At 37.1% G+C, this 22,321-nt stretch overlaps 1 protein-coding gene across 1 annotated transcript in view; it reads right to left on the bottom strand.

The window, feature by feature from the left end:
- Nucleotides 1–22,321, bottom strand: part of Col12a1 (collagen type XII alpha 1 chain) — a 116,662-nt gene that overhangs the window by 51,049 nt on the left and 43,292 nt on the right. Inside the window, exons 15-30 of the mRNA XM_051173230.1 lie at nucleotides 19,064–19,330; nucleotides 18,343–18,535; nucleotides 17,285–17,406; nucleotides 15,534–15,683; nucleotides 15,333–15,452; nucleotides 15,070–15,234; nucleotides 14,482–14,628; nucleotides 11,968–12,107; nucleotides 11,348–11,477; nucleotides 10,655–10,797; nucleotides 10,229–10,358; nucleotides 6,257–6,393; nucleotides 5,086–5,215; nucleotides 1,282–1,421; nucleotides 667–799; nucleotides 536–562 (exon numbers count right to left, since the gene is read on the bottom strand). Coding sequence (XP_051029187.1) covers nucleotides 536–562; nucleotides 667–799; nucleotides 1,282–1,421; nucleotides 5,086–5,215; nucleotides 6,257–6,393; nucleotides 10,229–10,358; nucleotides 10,655–10,797; nucleotides 11,348–11,477; nucleotides 11,968–12,107; nucleotides 14,482–14,628; nucleotides 15,070–15,234; nucleotides 15,333–15,452; nucleotides 15,534–15,683; nucleotides 17,285–17,406; nucleotides 18,343–18,535; nucleotides 19,064–19,330 — 2,274 coding nt within the window. The remainder of the gene's footprint in view (nucleotides 1–535; nucleotides 563–666; nucleotides 800–1,281; nucleotides 1,422–5,085; nucleotides 5,216–6,256; nucleotides 6,394–10,228; nucleotides 10,359–10,654; nucleotides 10,798–11,347; nucleotides 11,478–11,967; nucleotides 12,108–14,481; nucleotides 14,629–15,069; nucleotides 15,235–15,332; nucleotides 15,453–15,533; nucleotides 15,684–17,284; nucleotides 17,407–18,342; nucleotides 18,536–19,063; nucleotides 19,331–22,321) is intronic.

The raw sequence follows: 22,321 nt of genomic DNA, 5'->3' as shown, positions 1-22,321 counted from the left end.
TGTTGAGGGCATAGCACACATCTGCCACATCTTACATGTGGTGATCAGAGATCAATTTGGAGAGTCAGTTCTCTCCTTCCACTCTGTTAATACTGGAGCTTGAACTAAGGCTGTCAGGCTTGATACAAACGCCTTAACCTTGAGTCATCTTGCCCACCCTTGATTTTATTTTTATTGTGAGTCAAGGTCTCACAACTTGGGCAGATTGTCACTGATCCTCCTCCTTTGCCTCCCAAAGCAATTGGGATTGCAGGCCTGTAGCACAAAATCTGGTGTCTCTTCTCTAGAATTATAGATATATAAATGTTTGCAGCTTATGCCACCACTCTAGCATTCCATTGTTATGGAAGTCCAAGCTGATTTACACACTCTTCAACAAGTAACAAAAAGAGTAAGTGTCTCAAGAAAAGTTAGATTTGGAAAAAGCAACATCTTACAATTGAAATGCCGGTTTATTCACAGCGCATTTTATGGTCCTATTTGTTAATTTACACCTTGTTCATTCAGACAATCCAGTAGGTTAATAATGTCTTACCTTGTGTTGTTAAGGGTATCAAACGCACTAAAAGAAAATAGAATTTGTAGAAACATTAGTTATACAGCTGTAGCTTTGTTTCTTAATCAAAATCAAACTATCAAGATCCTATTTGAGAGTTAAACACCTACATGTGCGCTCGCTGCCACTCAGATCGTCACTTTCAGATTCATCAGGATAGATGGCAGTAATGGAAACTTCATACTGAGTATTGGGGTTCAGATTTTCAAACACCAAGGTATTTTCATCTCCATTTAAGATGGTCTTGAGCAAAGAGGAAAAATGTGCACTAAATTAATATTCCATTTATATCATACACATCCAATGACATTGTGCTAACATCTTTAGGTAAATGATCCTCTGAACTGAACTGCTTTAGAACATGAACACAAATCCACTAGTCAAAAATGATGTTTACCTGTAACAAAATATAGTTCTTTCAATAAAAAAATGTCCCCCAAAGGCTCAAGTATTTGAATACTCAGTTATGAGTGATCCCTTGGCTTCCTATTCTGACTGCTATATCTGCCTGCTTCCATTCCTCGCCATGAAGGATTCTTGTCTCTTTGAAATGTTAAGCCCAAACCAACTCTTCCTTCCATGGCCTTCCTTACCTTGGCCATGGTGTTTTATCACAACAACAAAAATAACTGATGCACAGAAGTAATATATATTTTAACCATGCTTCCCCAGAAGCAAATGGAGAAAGAATGAGACAGAAGGGAGAAACAGAAAGCTAACATTACCTCCATCTTGTCTGGGTTGTCAATGGGTGCCCAGGTTATTCTATAGAGAGACACATCTGAAGCTCCATGGTCCCAAGTTCCCCTGAAACTCTCTGGTGTTACTTCAGTAAACTGTAGGTTTGTTGGTGCTGGAACAGGCCCTATCACAAAAAAATAAAAAATAAAAAAGCCAAGAGTACATGTTTCAATGGGAACTATAAACTCAATTTATTATAATTAAATTGTTTTATTTTAAATATGGTAAAAACTAACAAAAGTACATAGCATTAGAATGAAATTATTTTACTAGCAGCTCCTTTGAAAAATAACATAGGATAGGAAGTGTATGGTTATAATGCACAGGTTACTAAAATGTGTAAATTGCATAGGTCCACTAAAAGGATGATATTTTAAAGTACTATTTAGTTATACTCTTCTATTTCAGTGGTTCCCAAAGTTTTTGCATCTCCAGAACTTTAAGGATCTATTGTAGCAACAATATACAAAGCACAAACTGTGACATACAATTTGACAGCAGTCCATCAGCAACCACAGAGATCCAAGGGTGCAAATGAAGATGTATCTCATCTTAGAAACAGTACAACAGATGCCTTTGAAACTCAGTAAATCATTAAGACATATATTAGAAACCAATATTCCAATAAATTGGAAGATCTAGAAATCATAATGGATTTCTTAACCACTGAGCCATATCTCTAGCAACATAATGGATTTCTAGATGGATATGACCTACCAAAAGTAAGCCAGAGCTGATACACAGATTAAACAAATCTACAAGCAACAATATGAAAGCCACCATTTAAAAAAAATAGTAAAATGACCAATTATGTTGAGAGGAGTATTTATGTATGACAGAGCAAACCCTATAGGAGTTAGAGGAAGGAGGTGGAGAGTTGATATGATCAAAATAAATTATATTCATCTATGAAATTCTCAAATAATAAAGAAAATATTTTATAGGAAAACATCCAGGCTAGGCATGGTGGCACATGCCTTTAATTTCAACACTTGGAAGAGAAGCAAGTAGCTATCTCTGAGTTCTAGGACAGCCTTGTCTACTTAGGAAGTGCCAGACAAGCCAGGGCTATATAGGGAAACCCTGTCTCAGAAAACAAATTCCAGGCCCAGATGCTGAATTTTATCAGAACAAATAACAAATAAACAGCACTAAACAAAACAAAAACTCTAACACCAATGATTTTCGAAATATTCCACTTTAAAAAAAAGGAAAGGGAATAAATGTGACCAAAGTCAGTATTACCTTAATATAAATATAAAAATAAATATAAAAAATAAAAATAAAAACTTATAGGCCAATCTTCCTGATGAACATAGATGCAAAAATTATCAGTAAAATACTTTCAAAACAAATTCAAGGACACATCAAAAAGATCATTGACTATGATTAAGTTGGCTTCATTCCAGCTAGCCAGGGATGTAAAAGACCTCTATAATGAAAACACTGAAAGGCTGAAGAAATTAAAGGAGACACTGGTATTCATGCATTCAAGGAATTAACACTGAGAAATGGCTATCTTATCAAAAAGTAATCTACACATTGAACAGAATCTCAGTCAACTTCCAGTGTCATTCCTAATAGAAACAGGAAAAAAATTAAATACCCAGATAGCAAAAGCAATCCTGAGCAAAATGAACATTGGAGGTACCAAATATAGGATTTCAAGTTATACTACAGAGCCATAGTAACAAGAACAGAATGAAGCTGCTACACAAATGAGAACACATAGTCCAATGGAGTAGAGAACCCAGATATAAACATATGTAGATGCACTCATTTGATTTTTGTCAAAACTATACACTCAAAGCAAAGACAATGTACTCAACAAATGGTGCTAAATAAACTGCATATCCACATGTTGGAGAATGAAACTAAATCCCTTCTTCTCACGCTGGAAAAAAAATATTCAATCCTAAATGACTCAAAGACCTTAAAGTAAGATCTAAAAGAGAAGAGGAAACATTTCAAGATGTTAGGCATAGGCAAGAACTTTCAGAACAGTATTCTAGTCACTCAGGAAGTAATACCAACAATTTACAAAGGGTAGCTCATGAAATAAAATAACTTCTACACAGCAGAAATTCCTGCCACCACTCCTGAACTCTCATCATCAATCATGTCCCTATCTCCAGGTAATCAAAGCCAACTCTACACGAGTATACACAAATCCATCTGAAGGTTATTCTAAAAATGGAGTAAGAAGGATCATGGAAATAGAGTGCTACCATTTCCACACTACAACTCAAAACAACTCAAACATTAAGGATGCCCTTCATATCTACTTAAATTTAAAATCTTAGCTTTTGATATCATATATTGGAAGTATAAATTTCATTACTAAATTATCTATTTCCTGACTTTCCTCTCTTTTTATCTGTTGAATATACAGAGCTATCAAGTCTACCGTATCATCTTCATCTCTATGATCTTTACCAGATGAGAACTGACAGCAAGAAAACAATAAAAATGCCTACAACATTTCATACCGTATCAAAATAACAAAGTTAAAAGAGAGAGAGAGACAGAAATGTATATTCCTAGAATATGGAATGGGTTGTGACATTTGGCAATACCCTCATCAAATATAGACAAACTGGCATCAATCAACACAGCAGCTATTAGCCAGCTCTCTTATTGTATCAGAGGCAAAGACTCTGGACTCCAGTCTGCCAAAGTTCCAGACCTTAGTGCTGATCCCATCAGTGGATTACTGATGAAGCTCTTGGATTTGTCATCCTTTGGGAACCATTAGCCACATGTGTCTATTAAGAAGTTAATTTGGCTAGATTGAACTAAGAGGTGTTGTGAATACAAAATGTGCGAGCTTTTATAAAAATGTGAAATATCGTGTTATAACTATGCTGATGCATTAAAATAATGTATTTTATCATTTTGTGGTTTGAATAAAATCATTTATTAATTTTGTGTGTCACTTTATCATTTTTAAAGCAGATGTTGGAGATTTTTAAATTACATGTGAGGCTCCTTTGTTTAGAATACTTCTGGCTCTCAGCTTTCATCTTAATATTGTGATCAAGTTATTATACATTAAAATTTTGATTAGATCATTATATGCTTAGCACTGAGTTAATTAGTTAAATTATAGGAGCTGGAGATACAAAGTAAAATTCTCTGCCTTCATTGGGGGAATCCGGTAACTATGAAAGGAACAGTAAGCATAATAACTAAGTTAAATACTGCAGAAATACCACAGCAGAGAAAAACTGACATCCACGGAAGTTAGAGCACAATGGAGCAAGGAAACGGGATTCCAGCAGGTTATCCTGTGTCCTATACCACACTGCCTCTAAGGCCACCTCTCCTTTTCTGGAGTCTGACTACACATTCTGAGTCCCACCCCCCACTCCCCTGGTCTTTCTTCCATGACCCTGAGACTATCCATAAATCTTTGTGAACTGCAGAAGGGAAAGAGACTGATTCTGACTGCCTATCCTGATAGCATTTTACATAAGAAGAAAATCAGAGAATGATATCTACAAACCCTAGCATCAAGAAACATCGGGGAGAGACTTGGTCTTGCCTCCACTTGGTATGCCAGACTTTGCTGACTCCCCAAGGAAGGCCTTACCCACTGTGAGGCATGAATGGAGGGGTGGGAAGAGGAAAGGGTGGGGAAGCAGGAGAAGGTGAGGGAGGGGGAACTGGGGTTGGTATGTAAAATGAAAAATAAACTTTTTTAATTAAAAAAAAAGAAACAGAATGTCCCAGGACGTAGAGATTTGCAAGCATGTTTCCCATGTGTCCATAAAATAGGGTGTACTCACGGGTTGTCTCATAAGCACTGGTTGGGGGAGATTCTCCCTCATCATACACTGCAGAAACACTCACTGTATACGGTGTTTGGGAGGAGAGGTCTTTGAGGGTAGTACTGGCCCTTGATCTGTCCACCTCCACCTGTAATAGGAAGAAAGCAGTGGCACCACTCATTAAAGGATTTGCTTTGGCCTCCTGAAAATGTGAATTTTCAATTTGCATAGAAATCTAAAACATGGGCACAAGTTACATGTTTCCAGAAAAATGTATGTAGTGGAGTCATAATAGCCTGATTCTCAGGCAAGTAATGAATACCTATGGCTTAAACCAAACCATTTTTATTTGCATCTTTTAATGCCATTGTCTTATTACTTGCAGAAATATTCTTTTATATGTATCTCATTTGCTGTGCTCAAAAACTCTGGGAGGCCCACTGGCCATTAAATCCATTTGAAATGGAAACCCAAAATGGAATAAATGTATACAGACATATTAAATTAACTTTTGTGCATTGCAGAAAGACAAACACAAACAAAGGAGTGAATGTTTGGATTCAAAAATGCTTCTAGAATTCTGGCATTAAAATTCCCTCAAGCACGCCTGATTTTTAACCCAATTTTTAAACCCATCTCCCTAGGAAGCCATCTCATTTTGCTCCCACTTGAATCATATTGCAGTATAAAAAGTTTTGCACCCCAACATCACCTCACAAAGATCAGTCCAAAAGGCATAGCACTCCAACAGCCTATTCCTTTCTTGATGACCTGGCCCCTCTGTGCCATCTTCTTATGTAACACACTCCCTCCCCTCTTTACTGCACTTCTCACCACCTTATATTTTTAGAACATTTGACATTTTTAGTCATTCATAGATTAGAGAGCACCATATAAGGCAACTAGATGGAAAGGAAATACCACGTGGATTCTATAACTCTTATCTACTGAGGGATGATGTTTTTGAGATTAGCATCACACAACAGAATGGTTCCAAACTAAACCTAACACGGCCCAATATATTACTGATTTTCAAAAAAATGTTGTAACCACACAAATTTTCTGCCTTTCATTAACAAAGTGACAAGTATTCAAAACACACTATCATCCATCTACCCTTGATGAAGTTATTTGGTTAAGCCTTGGAAGAAAACAACTATTTCCATATCTTTTCTCATCTCCAACCTACCTCTTTGAACTCCTCTTCTGGAGTTTTGTATCTAACAATGTATTTACGAACTTTTCCAAGCACAGGTTCCCAGATGACATTCATGGTGCTATGAGTCACATCTCTGAGTTTCACATCTTGAGGTCTGGGTAAGGGTACTGAAGAAGCAGGAGACATTAGAACCGGATGTGAAATCTCCATCACAGAGCCTTCAGCATCTGAACAAGCCTTCATTCGAGAAGTTGCTTGGAGAAAACTTAAGAGTGTGTAGTCAGTGGTTTGTTGTTTTGTTTTCTGTTTTTTGTTTTTGTTTTTGTTTTTGTTTTGCTTTCTTTTGATACAGGGCTTCTTTGTGTAATCCTGGCTGTCCTAGAACTTTCTCTGTAAGCCAGGCTGGCCTCAAACTCAAGGATCCACCAGCCTCTGCCTCCCAAGTTCTGGGATTAAAGGCATGAGCCACCATGCCAAGTTTCATTTTTAATAAGATAATGGAAATACCATTTCTATTACCTTTATTCTCTAGAAGACCTTTTACAAATAGGATATATGCTGTCATTGCACTGCTGACTTCTTGTTTACATAATTAAACCTCTTGAAGCTCACCCACAACAGATCATAAATTCACCATCAATGGTATGTCTTCAGACATTTGTATGTCTTCAGATATTAAATAAGATGATACTGAAAATGAATTAATCAAGAGGTACTCCCCAAGGATGTTGTGGGAGCTCTCTTGATTACTTTTCAGAACTTAACAGTAAGACTCTGTTCCTGAAGATGCCACATACCTGAGTCATAGAATGTGGATAAATCTAACTGATAGTAACCTAAAAACTGAATCCCTGTTGATTAGTTTTCATACTGCTGAAGGAGTTGTGTGCTCTAGCAGAAAGAAAAAGTAACCATCATAACCATCATTCTTACACAGCTGTGAACCCTGAAGGCTACAATAATGACTGGCCTGGCAAGATATACTCACTGATACAATAGTGGCATGAATGCCATGGGAGTAACCAACTACTTTCTGATTTGATTTGTCCTTCTTCACAAGATTAAATACATACTCAGTATACCAAAGCCAATAACCTGTGACTAGGCAGTTCATAAGCCACAGACAACTTTCTATTATTACTCTGATAAATAAATATAATATTAAATCAACTCCTGGTGACTTATTTCTGTGCCCATAAATCAAAGCATCTCTCAGCCATCACCAGAGAAGCTTTTTTCTGCCACAGATTGTGAGTAACACAAAGATGCACAACTGATCAAGGTATAAACATTACATATGTATTACAACCTCTCCTCCCAAGGCCCAGAAATCATTTGAGAAAAGGGGGCAGAAAGCTTTTAAGAGCGAGACATAGTGCATGACTACACAGTAACAGTATTCTCCAAACTCAACAGGGCAGTTGTAAATATGAACTCACAGAAATTGTGACAGTATACACAAGACCAAGTGCAAGTTCAAGCCAGACAAAATCCAGCATGGAGATTGGAAGGAGGCATGAAGTCCCACCCCTGCTGAGTAGCCATTGGAAATTGATATCTTCTGGGAGAGTGTCAAATTTCTTTAAGTGAGTGGACCCTGGTAAACTAACTATGCTTCATTGGGTATGGATATAGATATGCCACAGAGTGTATGGGCAGCACAAATTGGTTCAATGGGTTTAAAAAGGAAAATAGATCACAAAATTGGGTGGGTGGGAAGGGAGGTGGATCTAGAAGACAATGAAGAATATGTATGGCACAAAATTCTCAAAAAACTAATAAAAGAGAGTGCTATATAAAAATATGGATTGCTATATAAAAATGGTTATACACATTAAAAATAAAAGTGAGCCAAAGTTTAGGTGCCCACTAAGCTTGGAAGAACAAACATTTTTGCCTAACTGTTGGTAGAAAATATAAATAATAAAATTTTGCCAAATCAAACAAGTGATTGCCATTAAAACAAGGAGATAATGGAGGGAGGGAGAGGAACTACTGGGATCGACATGTAAAATAATAAAATAAATAAAAAAATGCTTTGACTCCAAAATTTAACTTGAAGAACAAGTTACTGGGGAAAAGGATTTCTATTTTTGTTTCCACAGAAAATGAAAAGCTGTGGATTCCTTCCAGACTAATGTGGTTTGATCAAGCCAGACCGCCTGAAACAGAGTACCAGGTGATCCTACATTCAAAACAGCTGGACAAAGCAGCCTTACAGACTACAGCCAGGATCTCTGCATCTTCTTAGAATCCCCCATGACAGCGCCCCTTACCAGCAGGAAGTAGTTTGGAAAGAACGACGCCCAAATTCACAAATATTGTCTATAAATGTTTGTTTTCATTTAAATGGACTTGGTTATATAAAATAAATAAAAAAAATTAAATTCCCTGTCTAATACCTAGCATCTACCCACTTAACATGTAGAAAATGTGATTATATTTTGAGTTTGAAAATCATAAATAATATTCAATAAAAAATATAAAATTGCCAACAAATAAAAAAGGAAATAATGGAAAAAAGAAAATTTTCTTTGTTTTGTCCCCCTCCCCTTGTCTATCCTAAAACTCATTACATAAACCAGATTAGTCTTTGAATACACAGAAATCTGCCTGACTCTGTCTCCTGAGTGCTAGGATTACAGTTGTGCACTATCGCCCTTGGCTTTTGTTTATTTACTTATTTATTTATTTAGTTTTAATTTCTCTTGTTATAATGGATTACCCTCTAGCTGCCCACTGGACCATTTCTCTTTGGGCTTTATTTCAACTCTGCAGGTCTCTCTTCTTGAATCCCTATTTCCACTACCTTCTTTCTTCCTCCCTATATTTCCATTGCTTTTTTCTTTGGTTTACATCTTTCTCTTATCTCCTTCCCTCCACTGCTGTAGTCTAGAATAATTCTCAAATCCCTGGTGCCTTTTGTCTGGCACTGTGACTCTTGGGTCTTCTCTTCTAGCCACTTCAGAACATGTGTTTCCAATCTGACCTGAATCCCACCCTCTCATGTATCACTATCCACATCCACAAAACCACCAGCCTGGTTGGGATCTAACACAGAAAAAAATCTTTATAAGTTGTCAATAAATTTATACTGCCAGGCCATTTCTTTTCTAAGCTACATGATGCTTATGTTTCCTCAATATCTTTTTTTTTTTCCTTGAAGTTCCTTCTTCAATTTCCTCAGAAGGGTAAACTAAGGAACACTAAATTTAACCCATACATATGTTCCAGAAATTTTTACTTCTCCAAGTAAAATCAAAGAACACTTCTCCAGGGAAATAGCCCTCATTGGCTCAAGACACTGAACACACAGAATAACTGTAAACAAAGAAAAGGCCTTCTACACTCTGCTTTATACCATCCAGTGGCATATCCCCAACTCCAGTCCTGATGACTGGGATATAGTTTGTGATCAAAGTGTTGTAGGATTGAGTGGACTGATTAATGACATTCTTGAAATGATGATTCATAGGTGCCAGTTTCCTCTTCAATAAGATAATGCTTGAACTTAGCCTAATTACCCTTCTCTAAACCATTGTTACATAATAGTCCTGGCCATAAGTATCTTACTATACTTCATGGATTAAAACATGCAATATTATTTCATATCTATGTCTTGATTAGCACATTGCCCAGAACAACTCTAAAACTCTCCTGATTATAAGATAAGCCTCAATATGAGGTTCATTAAACATAAAAAGAAAGATAGGTGGATGTAAAGATAGAGAGACAGACTGACTGATAGACTGATGGAACCTGATATGGCATGACATGGCAGAATATAGTATCAGAAAGGGTTCTACTTGGAGAGTAGAAAAGGCACCAAGCAGTGTAAAAGGAAAATACAGTATGTAAATATATGGAATGTCAAAATTATACCTATTATTTCACATGTTAACAAAAAGTTAATAACTATAATTATGCGTTGTCAAACTATCACTAACAGCATGAGAAATGAAATTTAACAGCAATAAGAAAAGAAAGCCAGAAACATCTTACATGTGGCTTCTCGAGCTTTGGAAGGTTCACTAGTGAGGTCATGCAGGACAGCCTGGACAGTGACCTCATACTCCGTGTTAGGAAGGAGGCCAGTCAGCTGCACATCATTCACGGTAGGCCCCACACGCATCTGCACAAGGATGCCAGGAGGAAATAAGACATTGAGTCAAAAGCTTCAACTCACTGGGACATGCAGCAGAAGCCTGTTAGTAACCATTAGATTAGAACACAGCTTTTACATTTTTACATTCAAAAGAACTGGATTCCTTTTCTTTCATGACAATGACAATGGTCATAAAACCTCATTTCTATTTTTGTTAGGGGTATAGCATTATAAATTGACTCATAAGTACTGGCAGTATAATAGGACTATTGACCCATAAAGTCTGAGAAAAGCCCAGTGATTAAGAAGCAGACATCTCTCACCTGTTTGGGTTTTGTTGCTTCAGGGGCTCTAACTGGTTGGTGTGACACAGTATAGCCAGTAGCTCCTCCCACAGGCTGCCACTGCACATGCATGGTTGTGGGGCCAATGTCATAAATATTCAGGCTAACTACAGGGACTGGCACTATAGAAACACAAAAATGGACATCAGTTAAATCCCTTCAAACAAATGTTTCCTATTAATTGATAATATATATGCTAATCAGAGAATGTGTTTCTTGAGAAATTAATGATTTACTACAGCTTCCTCCACCCATAAAGACACAACATCAGTATTCATTGTACTTCATTCTCCAGAACACATATTCCAATTATTAAAAAGAGGAAAATGCTCAAAGTTCAGATTACAAATGGCATTCCAGTGACACCATGAGAAAGCCAAAAATAGATAAATTTTCTGAGACTTTAATCCTTTCTTCTGGAACATCTCTAAGCTAACTGTTCTATTCTTTAGTCATAGAACTTCAGACAGAAGTTACCAACACATTATTTCACTTCATTCTTCTTTATTAAAAAAAAAAAAAAACATACTTAAGATGTAAGTTTCACACATCAATGACAAACACAGCAGATTTGTCAAAGGCTGGCAAAAATCTCCGGTGTGCCATGACCTCCTTGTCTTGGAAATGAAATAATGGGGTTATATCCTTGTTGCTGTTTCCCATGTGACTTACGGGTTTTCTCTGTGCCCTTCAGAGGCTCGCTGTATTCATCTTCAACCACAGAGTACACATTCACCACATACTCAGTCTCGGGCTTCAGATCTTTTAGCACTGTGCTGGTTTCTAGTCGACTCACATAAAACTGGAGGGGAAAATAAAAGGAATGACAGTCAACTCCATTCTTCATGCTAGACCTCCAAACATCCATCTGTCAGAAATTTAGAAGGTATCTCATGAGACTTTGCCCTTTATTTTGAGAAATTTCTAGATTACAGAGAGATCTTAGGTGATAACATAATTTATTTTCCCAGCTATCATCACCATATTTATAAAACTAGTAAAATGTGTCATCCTTAATAAGATTCCCTTGTCTACTTCATGAGTCTTGTCCAAACTTACAAATCAATTAACTTGTTTGGAAAAATAATACTGATCTTCTGAAGTCTTAAGAACATTTTTTAAAAAGCTATTTCCCTTTAATGAAGCTCAAAGAGAACTGCCTGACTTGAGAGGAACAGAAAGTACCATTCTTCATTCATCTGTTGTCCCTCACCCAACATTTTCCTCTGAGCTCTACTGAGCAGTACCCAATCTCAGCATGATGAATGAGTGCATAAGTGACCTGTGCTCACCTCCTGGCGTTTTCCTCCAGAAAAAGGATAGTATTCCACCTTGTATCTGTCCACACTGTCAGAAGGAGGTGTCCAACTCACTCTAAAAGAACGGTGGGTCCTCTCAGATATAACTAAGTTAGATGGTGCTTCCAAGTCACCTACGTGTGGAGATAAAGTGTTACACACTCTCATTTCTATAGCAAGGTGGTGAAGTAGAAAATTAGATTGAAACATCACTGAACTACATAGAGTGTTTACAGCCTTCCCTTCACATAGGAAGTGGGTAATGAATCTATACAGAGGCACATTGCCCATTGACCTCTCAAAACAAATAGTCAAAAGGTTCCTTAGTTTCAGAAGATTCAAACTAGAGTTTATTGTCCTTCTTTAAACACCATCTTCTATTCTTTGTCAAGCCACCTAGTTAAAACATCACCTAGACCTCTGAATCATCTCTGTCACCCTCTCCTCTCTCAATCCCGTTCACATAATCAGTAGAAGGGATCTAAGTCCAGATAATGCAGCTTTTCCATTGCCTGAGGTTAGACCAAGATCACCACATAATTTAATTCTAGGCATGCTGTGTTCTATGAAGATAACACTAGTAGCTTTGCTTGTCTATATTGTGTTCTTTAGAGCACTTACTTCTCATGTGCTTAGTTCTAAATAAGTGATAAGAAAATCTGTTTTTCACTTAAGAAATAATGAAAACAATCAAATGTTAATATTTTAAAATATGGAAATAGTCATTTTAAAATAGCCAGTGGCTGTGCTTTCTGTGGGTAGATAAGAGTAAACAACAATATTTAGAAAATAACAATAAAAATGGACCAACCAACAGCAAGATGTTGCAAATAATAATTTAAAGAGTAAGGGGTCAGTCCTATGGATCTGTGAACATGACAAATCATTTTCTTATAAACTCCTTAGGGTTTCTTTGTAAGCCCAAACAGTCTGAGTGTGCCTATCCTTTATTGTACTTGGGTCAAAATCAAGCTTGCAAAAATTATCAAGTAGTTTTACTGTCTGGGAAACTTCAATGAATAATGCAACCATTACTTGGTTGATTAAAAAAATAAAGAAAAAATAGATAAAAGATGTTTTCAACCCCATTCCAAGTTCACTCCGATTGAATAAAAAAAGACAATTCTCTCAGCTAACCCAAAGCCAGACGCCTACAAATTCTGGCTGCCCAGCTGGTCTATTTCTCCAGGGAAAAGGTCAGAAAGTTGATCAAAATCCAAAAGAGAAAATCTGCAAAAGTTTGGAGACAGAAGTTCAAGGAGGAACATGAAAAATAAAACATGAATGTAACCAGGGACCCAAACATCATGAAGTATTTCTGCCTCACTGTTTCCTGAATTCATCCTACTTCCCTGAAACCATTGTAAGTTAATGACATACTGTCTCTGCACACCTGCATGTTTCAGAAACACGTCCTTTAATTCTAGGGATTACAGATTCATGTGTCATTATTTTTGCAAAGCCCTTTATATTGCTTCTTTTGATGCCCTATCCTATGGTTTACATGGATATTAATCCCTCCCCTTCACTACAAACCCAGTTCTGAAGTTCTGTTTCTAAACCCTAATCCCTTTCCATGGTTATCTCACTGAAAGCCCCACAGCAGCATCCCTAACCATTTGACCCTAACTGGGTAACTTCTCTGCATCTATGTCTTAGCCAGTAAAGAAGGATTATGTGATTTTGAAAGGTCTCAAGTTTAAGACTGTAACTTCACTTCACATTCAGGGATCATCAGCGTAGACCATCAGTCACTCTACAGCTGAGGAAAAGAAAGCAGACACAAGATGCCTGTCCTAGGCCTGTACCTTAGGAAACTGGAAGACACTACCAAATATTAGCATGCTAAATCTATGAAATTGTTAAGTCATGGCCATCTCTGTGACATAGCACTGACCTGAGTGAAGCAGCTCCACTCCAGAACAGAACAGAAACAGATTTGTGCCAGAAAAAGGAGGTCTCTTAACTCTCCTTTTTCTCCTCCCACTTTTGTGAATCATCTGAGCCATATAACCTGCATAACTCCTTAAATAAACCAGAAGCCATGTTCTACTTTGGTGCCATCCCTCCCTGCCCCCAAAAAAAGTTATTACAAAATAGATAAAGTAGAGATTCTTAACTACCAAGTTTCCCCCAGTAGACACTTGGCGCCAGTAAAGACAATTCTACAAAATTGTAGAACTGATTCTACTATGTCTATGAGGTTAAATTCATTTTAACATTCCCAGAGCCAAGATACATTAATAAAGTGCAGTTTTACCATAATCTTCCTATGTAAAAAGGAATGAAATTTTCACATATAACAAGGACAAAAATTTCATTAGTTTTCCAAAAGGCCTTCATTTGTTTACTATGTGTCAGATGCAGATATCATACATTATAATGTTATATCTACTCACCACAACTCAAGGAATGCTCCTGGCATCAAGGAGGCAAAAACCTCTAATGCTGCCGAGCATTTCTGAGAGAGGTCCCCACCCAGACAGACCAGCTCCTACCTATGCTTACCAGGGCCCTTGACACTGTTACACAAGTTGATGGTGAGGTCATCCACAATCTTGGATAATGACTCAAAATCTGCCACATTGTATGCATGGGTGTCATCTGGATCAGTAGCAATCATCTTTAACTCAACTTCATCAGCATTCTTAATGCCTTTGAAAACACATAAGTACAGATTGAAAGCACCTGTCAGGAAAAGTTAATGGAATAAAGCAAATACTCCTGCCTTCTCTTTTTAGAAGTGCTCCCCCACTGAGTCTGTATTGGGGCATATTCATATGAGCACAGGTGCTGACAGAGACATTGTAGGCTAATACATCCTACTGTGTGATTTTTATTCTTCTCAGATATAGAAAGGTCTTGATCATTCCAAAACAGCTAGAGCTGGAATTTTCAGAATAATATTAGTTTCTTCCCCTTTGATAATTAATTTCAATTCTTTTCTCACTAGACTTTTGCTTGGAAGGGTCAAAATTTCTACCATCTGTTGGCTTGAGTGAACATGGTAATCTAATGATAGTTTTAAGTTAAAAATAATTTCCTTGGCACATACATCTGCCACCCCAGGGCAGCACTGTCTTCCCCAGTGTTTACCAATAGCAAACAGCTCCACTGCTTCATCCTTGAGTTTCTTTGATGGAGCCTCCACATCATCTTGTGATTTCCCATCAGTAATGAGAACACCAATTTTGCGAGCACGAGGCCTCATGCCAGCTTGGGTCTTGAAGCTCTGTTGGCGAATGAAATTCAAAGCCATGCCTAGTGGGATTTTAAAAGACAGCCAGTCACATCGTTTCTCAGCTATCTGCCTGACCAAAAAGCATGTGCCAAAACTGCACCAAAGCATCCCTACTTACCTGTGAGAGTGTTTCCTCCTTTGTACGGTAAGTTGGCCACAGCCTGTAATAAACTTTTCTTGTCTCTGTGAGCATTTAACTGCCACTCTGTTCTGGGGTCTCCACTGTACTGAGCTAGAGCTAAAGTAACAGCATGGATGTTAGGCTGTATTAAAGACTAAAATCAAATTGCCAAAGATCTCCACTATTGTCGGGACCTACCAATTTGTACTCTCTTGGGACCAATATCGAAGATTTCCACAATACGAGAGATGAAGCTTCTCACAGTTCTAAAATTTGCACGGCCAATGCTCCATGATCCATCCACCAGCAACACAATGTCTGCTTCTGCTCTGGTGAGACACTCCATCCCTGACACAGCAATCATGAGACAGGACAGTAAGGAGCACATAGTTGGCAGGTTGCTCCCTATGCAGCTCTGCCACCCAAGTTGTCTATTTAAACACACCAGCTAAGCTTAATAATTCAACCCTACAACTATAATTTATTAACCTAAAATAACAGTCACAAGAACCAATTTCTCCAAAGATTAACAACTCTTCATTACTGATTATATTTCCTGATCATGACTATACAACTAAACCATGAAAGTCAGTTTGAAAGGCTCACACAATTAATACCTAAAATAATAAATGAGAATGCATAGCTAACAATAATTTGAATAATTGGATGTAAATAAGGTAAGATATTTTGTTCTTCACTATTTAAGATAATAGCAAATAAATATAAGATGCACTGACTAAATATGTAAACTACAAATGGTTTCAGTGAGTCAAAAATATCCTTTATAATAATTAAGCTACCAGGTAACTATTACATGTTGTGAAGGATTAGACACATGACTCTTAAAATCTGAACTTTATGAAATTAGACATGTTTTGAAAATCTAACATATAGTTATATTATCTCATTGTTAATTGTTTGACTTTTTCATCTATTGTAGATAAATAAATTCAGACAGCAAAATTTGCACATTCAAAGAGTTGAGGAAGGAGGAAAACAATTAGGGAAAGTGTGCAAAGAAATATACATAGTGAGAGCTGTAGAGACAACAAACACACACAGATACAAAGCGAAGATGCTTTGGGAAGAGAAAATAATCCCAATATCCTCAGTGACCAGCTACAAAATAAAAACATAAGCCAATTAATATCGTCATAAGAGAAACAATGAAACAATACAAAATATCAAATTTAACTTTCTCTTATCCACATCTAACTTTAAATGCTCTTTTTTCCTAGAAGATTGTGTCCTTAAATTTTCCCATCTATTACAATGTTATCAGATCATCTTTTAATCCTTTTAAAAATGAAAGAAAATTGAGCAATGCTTGCCATACATGCCATCCATGTAATACCTTTCCCAAGATGGAAGACTCCCAAACACTGTTCCTAAGACCCTCATCTTTAAAATCTCTGCCTATGCTAAGACCTACTGGTTTTAGCAATTGATTTTTCAAACGTTTAGAAGTAAACTTTACCACCTTTAATTCTATTCAATTCTGGCTCTGTTTACATCAAAGCTGTAACTATTGCAAGGGGCAGAATGTCTAACGGGCTTGTGCTACCATTTTTCTTGTAAGTCAATATTGACCACTTTTTTATATGTAAAGCCTTCTTTCTCAGCCCAAGTAAGACACTGAAGTAATAATATATAATTATATATTATAACAAAAAGAAAATTGTGTCACTAAAGAGAAAAATTAGAAAGCTGTTACACTCGATAAAAACTCATTTTTAAGTAACAGTATCTAATTAATGCAAAACTGAAAAAGAAAAACCAAAAATGGTTGGATATCTTGAAGCACTTTTTTTCAAACATAAAATAGTATGTGAATTATTTAAATATTGTAGTAAAAATTTTAATTACTTGTCATTGTTTAATAACCTAAGACTTCACATTTGAGATAACTTCATACTATTGTTCTATGGAAATATAACTCAATTTCTTACCAGAGGATAAAAATGGTGACACTGTTGTGTCAGAAAGAGTTGTCATTTCTTGCCCAACAAGTGGTAAACTTTCTCCTCCATCAAACATTCCAAAAACATTGACTCTATAGGTGGTGCCTGCCCTGAAAGAGTGACATGCAGAATGAGTATGAACCTTGGACTCAGGGATGCAGCTTTCATCTTATTAAAGACACTCATTTTCACTAACAAACTTTTACCCAAAGCAACTTAAAATGCTCAGCATTGTGGAAGATGAAAAATAGTTGCTGAGGAATCACAGGATACTAGCCACTCAGCCTTCCAGTGATCTCTGGGGATTTATAGCATCATTTCTGGTCTGGCTATGCTGCCAGAGGCAGAATTCCCCCCATGTCCTTCAGAATGGTGAAGGATCTGCCTTGCTTCTGCTTCCTCTTGAATTTCAATGTTTGCAAGGTAATCCAAGGCACTGAGCACTGGGCAGAGTCAAACAGTGACATCAGTAATTTTCATCCTATCTAGTCAAGAGATGATGAACAACAAGCATCATACAGATTTACTGTTGTTGAATGGATACTTGAGCAACGTTTCCAAGAGGAACATGCACTAGTCCGTTGGTACCACTGGATGGATGTGAAGTGCTGGTCAAACTCACAGTCCTTTGTTTTATAGCTCACTGTCTAAAACTAGACCTCGAACCCAAAGCTTGCAACAAGCTCAGACTCTGGCCTTTGGCCTCTAGTAAGTCTCACTGCAGGGACATCCACATGCAGGGTGGGGGGGGGGGTGGCGGGGGAGCGTCAGAATGAGTAACCTGGCCACATATTTCCATGTGGCTGAAATTGCAATGAAACTATGTGATATGGGCATGTTAAAATCTAGGTACTTTTTTCTTTCTTTTTTTTTTCTTTAGGTTATGCCTGATGACTTAATAACAAAAATCATGTAAAAACACAACCTAATTGTTCAGAATTAATTCTTTGCTGGTTTCTGAAAATAGACATGAGGTAGCTCTTTGTGCAAAACCTGAATTTATATAAGTGATGTAATCTGTTAGCACAAATACAGTTCATTCCTACCTAAGCTCCTCCAAGACAACCGTGTTGTCATAAGGTCCAAGGACCAATTCCCCTAGTCTTCTGTCATCGCCTGTAGGATGGAATGTGACTTTGTAACCTTTCACTTCCCCAGGGGCAGGCTCCCAGGTCACTCGGAAACTTGACATCGTTGGGTCAGAAGTTTTGAGATTTCTTGGTGATTTAAATCGAGAAGCTGTAAAAGTAAAATGGTTAATAAATATATTACCAATAAGATAGGCTTAGGTGTTTTTATTGCCCCCCCAAAAAATATGTATGTATAAAGAGTCAAGTCCAGTAGCACAGATGTCAGGTTCAATAAAAGCTGAAAAATCGAGTGGTGCCTGGGAAGCATAAACAATTCTCACAATTCAGGTAAGATCTATAGCAGCCAATTATATGGACTGATAAATTAGCAAGTAGGATCACTTTTCCAGGAACTAGATTTGCAAGGCAACTGATGCACTAATCAGATATCCCAGATAATAAATAAAACTTAATTTATTATAAGTTTAAAATGTTGCATGGTGCTAGGGCTTGAATCCCTGAACTCGTTCCTGTTGGTCAAATACTCTATAACTCAGCAACAGACCCCACCCCCAAGCCCACAACCCCAGATTCAATCTGAAGTGTTTACAAATGAAAGATAAACTACAGTCTTTTTTTTAAAATGCACCATGCTTTCTCCCCTGAAGGCATGATTAGTATTGTTACTGTTGTGTACCTGTTGTCCCTGATCCTTGCCTCAGTTTTCCTTCTCCAGTCTTATAGATTGGGAGAACTGTGATGTCATATGTGGTCTGAGGTTGAAGTCTCTTTAGTACTGTTGAAGTGACTGTGGGTGGCATTTTAGCAACCATTTGTCTCCCTCCGCCTTGAGGGCGATACACAACACGGTAGTTGACAACTTTCCCTGGTGCTGGTTTCCATGTAACTCTCATCGTATGTTCTGTTTCTTCATCCACTTTTAAGGTTTTAGAATCTTGGGATACTGTGAAACAAAAAAAAATGTATAGCATGTTAAAAAAAAATGTCTGCCTCCTCCTTTTTGTAAAAAGAAACTCTGAATTCTTGAGTGTGGACACAGATAACTTGCTTAAAATCATACTCTCTCAGGTTCATGATGGCATGTGAGCCTAATAATCTCAGCCTGGCCTCGGTGGGATGCTTTTACTTTATCCAGTTAATACTAAAAAATAAAAGTTCATATTGCAGGGATTTCCTATTCACATTCTGGAGACTTTAGTAAAGGAAAAAATTCACCTCCAAAGATATGGTTTTAATTTTTATTATGTTTTATTTGTAAAGAATTCCTATAGTAATAAAGCCAGAAAGAATACTAAGCATTGAAAATAAGAGTTAGAAATTTTATTCTGGCCTTTTCAGAAGAAGCTACAAACTGGAAATTACTGGTCAGAGTTAGGATGATGGACACCAATCTTATTATTTCTATGTGTTTGTTTGTAAGTCTATGAGCACAAAAGAACAGGCAACTCTAATAGGTGAATGATGGGAGATATCATTTTGTATATATGTTTCTCATACTAGTTTAATGAATAAAGCACTGTTGGCCAATAGGAAAGCAGGGGACCAGGAGACTAGGAGGAGAGAGGAAGTAGTAAGGAGGAAAAAAGATGGAGAGACTAGGGAGACAAGATGCCTGCCCCATTCCCTGGTAAGAAGACCACATGGAAATATTAGATGAACAGAATGGGTTAATAATTAAGACAGAGCTAGCCAATAAGAAACTAGTACCTGGCCAACAGCATCATATCAAATACAGAGTCTCTGTGCAATAATTGGGGCTGGCACGGCAGCAGGACAAGACCAGCGGCAGGCGGAAAAACCTTACTCCTTAGATATGGCGCCCACTGGCTAATTAGAACTTCCACTTAAAATTTAACAAAAGCTTAAAAAAGGGTTTTAGAAAAAAAAAGAACAGAGACAAGCAAGGTTTCTTGGTAGCAGCATTTTTCTTGGTTGGACTCTGCTTTGCGAAAGACAAGCAGATAATTGCACGGCTCCTTTAAGGGAAATTTCCTGACTCAACATAAGCAGCAAAAAACTGCACGGCTTTTAAATAACTCTGCTAACAATTTATTGGTGTGTATGAGAGATGGCAATGGCAGTGACCACATCTCCAAGCCAGCAGTAAGCTTGCTGGATGGCAGCACAGACCAAGGCAGTGAGCACAGCTTTCAGTGCTGGTGGTAAAGGTACCCGCTGCCATCTTTGATAAACCGCGGCTGATACAGCTATGACTTTCATTTTAGCAATGTTGTTGTTTACCAGATAAAAGACTTGTGGCCAGAAAAAGATAAAGATTTACAGTAAAGACAGACTCACATTAAGAAAAACCGCTAAAGGTTTACAATGTGTTTTAAAATATACATAGACATGGGGGGGAGAATAAAATGGTTTTAAGAGGAAATGGGTGTGGTGGCACACACCTTTAATCCCAGCACGAGAGAGAGAGAGAGAGAGAGAGAGAGAGAGAGAGAGAGAGAGAGAGAGGCAAGCAGATCTCTTGTGATTTCAAAGTAAACCTGGTATGCAGAGTGAATTCCAGGACAGATAAAAGTTACACAGAGAAACCCTGTCTCAAAAAATAAAAAGTAAAATAAAAATAGAAGAAGAAAGAGAGTAAAAATAAAGCCATGTAAAAATGAAAGGCTCAGAGAGAATCGTATACTTTATGGCATTATATTGTCTTTATATCGTTTGACTGCTGAGGAAACAACTGTTAAAGGAAATACTGCTGGATTAATTCAATTTATATATTTTAAAAAATACTTTGACTCCAAAATTTAAGTCTAAGGACAAATTATTGGGGAAAAGGATTTCTATTTTTGTTTCCACAGAAAATAAAAAGCTATGGATTCCTTCCAGACTAATGTGGTTTGAGCAAGCCAGACCCCCTGAAACAGCATTCCTGGTGATCCAACATTTAAAACAGCCTTGCAGACTACAGCCAGGATTTTTGCATGTTCTTACAATCCCCATGACAGCAACCCATATCAGCAGAAAGTAGTATGGAAAGAACGATGCCCAAATTCCCAAATATTGTTTATAAATGTTTGTTTTCATTTAAAGGGGGTTGGTTATAAATGGTTAATGATCACACATTCCTTTATGTGCTATCCTAAATAATATTTTTAATTGTTATCTTAGAGCAAAGAGAAGAAAAATGAAAATTCATCTCATTAGGTTATCAATAATGTTCACAAACACTAAAATTCGTGGGCATCAGTATTTTCCCAGAAGGTGCTACACTAAAATATATTGCACGATCTCCTATTTCTGACTCCTAAAGTTTTTCTTAGTAGAACGAGACATGTTTGTCATACATAAAGTTCTCAAACTTTTATTCCCACAATCCACAACTGAGAAAAATGGAAAGTTAAATCTTATGAGTGGTAGCTAAAAATAAACCAAAAGAACATAACCCCAAACTTCCAAATCTTTATCAGTTTAAATATGTCAGTAGCGGCTAAGTGTTCTATCTCATGCCTTGACATACTCTGTGGGTTTTTACTATATTTCTGCATTTCCATGAACGCTTTACAATAAAGAAACTGAATTGAAATGAGAAACATCAAATCTCAACTCATTTTTAATGGGAAATTATACTTTAGGAAAAGAAAAAAGTTGGGTCACTTCTCGTAATTAAAAGTCAATATTTCTAACACCATTAATAGACATGTCAAGTACTACAAAATGCTGTGGCACGCTTATACTCTGTGACTTCTCTTCATGTTTTAACAACTCACAGTTGTTAAAAACTATTTAACAACTCCTCATGCCACTGCTGAATTAGCCACCAGGAGGCAGGACAATTGATAGTTTTAATCCCAATTCATAATTTTCATAGTATCAACATCCTATGCCATATCCTTGAGTTTCAGTTGAAAGTGATGCCAGACACACTTCTAAACACTCATAAGAAGCACATATAAAAATGTGAATCATTTTTTTTCTATCA

This window comes from Phodopus roborovskii, unplaced genomic scaffold (genome assembly GCF_943737965.1).
Source record: "Phodopus roborovskii unplaced genomic scaffold, PHOROB, whole genome shotgun sequence".
Classification (NCBI taxonomy): Eukaryota; Metazoa; Chordata; class Mammalia; order Rodentia; family Cricetidae; genus Phodopus; species Phodopus roborovskii.
This window is presented reverse-complemented; position numbering and strand designations above follow the sequence as displayed.